At 37.4% G+C, this 2,395-nt stretch overlaps 1 protein-coding gene across 1 annotated transcript; it reads left to right on the forward strand.

The window, feature by feature from the left end:
- The first annotated feature begins 583 nt into the window (after positions 1 to 583).
- LOC101311890 lies at positions 584 to 1,673 on the forward strand. Its single transcript, XM_004305495.1, has 2 exons — positions 584 to 784; positions 1,077 to 1,673. The coding sequence occupies exons 1-2, from the start codon at positions 584 to 586 to the stop codon at positions 1,671 to 1,673; spliced, it is 798 nt and encodes a 265-aa protein (XP_004305543.1).
- The last annotated feature ends 722 nt before the right edge of the window (positions 1,674 to 2,395 follow it).

A 2,395-nucleotide genomic window follows, 5' to 3' on the forward strand; every position in this document is an offset into this window, starting at 1 on the left:
ATATTGAGACTTTTCATCTCCAACAGGTAAAAAAGGGTGGTGTTGGTTCTAGAATTTTGAGACCAAGTCCTATTCTCAGTCTCAAATCTGAGACAATTCCAAGACCAGGACTCGGGGCCACATTCAATTGTGCTAGGCCAGTGCTGCCAAACGCGCGACGTGCTCGGATTGAAGCGGAAGGAAACGCGCTCGAATTGCTTCGGTGGTGAGTTGCACATGCGCTCCAACGCGTGTTTACCGCAGCAAGTCACGTGGGCTACTGCATTTGACCGTTGGGTGTAGTCAACAATTGCGTCTCAGTTTGAAATGGGAGGTTTGATAATTTTGGCTCCAACGGTAACAAATAAATATACGGCCCATAATTATTCCATAGTAATTAAACATGTTTTGACCACACAAAAAAAAAAAAAAAAAAAGGAAATATCAGAAAAAGTTATAGATCCGTTGCAACAATTTATGGTTTAAAGTCTATAAATAGAAACCCAAACTCTCACAACTTTCTCACACCAAAATCATCTTCCCCCTGCAAATTTTTCCTATATTCAATACTTCTTGTTCTTCAATGTTTTTTCCAAGAGAAAAAATGGGCAAAAGAAAGGATTCATGGAGGCACGATGAAAAAGATATTCTTTGCCAAGCTTGGATCACCATTACCACCGACGGTGCCATCAGAACAAATCAATCGGCGGATATAATGTGGGAGCATATATCGGCCGAGTATAATGCACAAAAACCGGCAAATCGCATAGAGAGATTACCGGATAGTTATAAGGCTCGTTGGAAGGTATTTAGTCCGCTATGTACGAAGTGGCGCGAATCACTTACCCAAGCCGAAGCAGACCACCGAAGCGGCGAAAATAAGGAAGACGATGTAAGTATATTATTTATATGTTAAGTGATGTTTTATTTATTCTTTGTCATTTAATTAATAAAAAATTATGTTTTTAGTCCACATATATGCACTTAATATTTATTCTTTGCTAAAACAATATATTTTTGTGTAAGTAATATATAAATTACTTAATTTGTTGTGTAGCTCATGAGTACTAATAAATATTACTTAATTTTGTGTCTAGCTCATGAGAGCTAGGTCGATTTACTACGACAAAGTTGGCACGGATTTTGTCTTTGATCATTGTTGTCGATACTTGAAAAATACTATCAAGTTTGGGGAAACGCCTTTCACTGACGCCTTAAACTCGCGTATTCCTACTCCTATCAACTTGGAAGAAGATGAAGCACACAATAATGAAGCGGAGCCAACTACAACAAGACAAACACGACCTCAAGGACAAAAAGTTCAAAAGCTAGCAAAGAAAAGAGGAAAACAACAAGATGCGGATGGCTTACGCATTCAAATGCAAAAGGCTCAAGAACAAAGTGAGCGAGAATATCTACAAAGACAACAACAATTTGAGCAAGTTAAACAACTCGAGCAACGCGTTTCGGATGATCATATTATGATGGTTGATCTATCAACGTTAGATACCCCAAGAAAGAGGGGTTATTGGGAAAGGAGACAACAAAAGATAATTAATAGGGAGGAAAGAACCTCAAGCATCCCGATGAACCCTCAAGATCAAGCCCCCACCGAAGATCAACCACCAACCCAAGGAGACAACCGTAACTTGGCCAATTATGTTCCGGTTCATGAGACACAATGGATCAACTAGAATCATCAATTAGGAAGTATCCATTTAATTTACCTAAATAAATGTTGTTGTTTGTTTCTAGATGTAATGTTTTCTTTAAGTTATGAATAAAAAGTTATTATTTTTTATAGTGCATGATAACCATTCATAAAAAGCAATCACTCGACATAAAAACCTTTAACTTTTATTGAATAGCAAAAGCAAATGCATACTACACAACACAAGAATATAAAAACAAAAGCACACTGCACAAACAAAGGACATGAGAAACCGGCAACTTATTGAAAGCAATAAATTTAAAGCTCATTATTGGTCATTCTCATTAGCTTGCAGCTTCATGCTCCACAAGTGATCAACTAGATCTTCCTAGAGGTTTTTATTCATCACTGGACATCTTAATTGTCACATCCCGACCTTTATATTTTACCTTATTTACTAGCTTAGTTATAATAAGAATTTTACCGTCTTTATCATTGAGTTAATAGTTTAATTGGTCCCTAGAGGGGTTTCGGGAATGATTATGTGCGGAGGATTATTCGTAGGAGAAAAATATGACAACGGTAAAAATGGTAAATTTTAGCTAGTAAAGGGTAATTTTTATTCGGGTATTATTTTTTTCGGGGTGTTTTATTTTGTGGGAGTTGGGTATAATGGTGGAGTTGGACCGGTTGGAGAGGTCCAACCCATTTCCTTCTCTTTCTCTTCTTCTCTCTTTTCTCTTCCTTCTCCTTCCCGTGCTCTCT

This window comes from Fragaria vesca, linkage group LG6 (genome assembly GCF_000184155.1).
Source record: "Fragaria vesca subsp. vesca linkage group LG6, FraVesHawaii_1.0, whole genome shotgun sequence".
Classification (NCBI taxonomy): domain Eukaryota; kingdom Viridiplantae; phylum Streptophyta; class Magnoliopsida; order Rosales; family Rosaceae; genus Fragaria; species Fragaria vesca.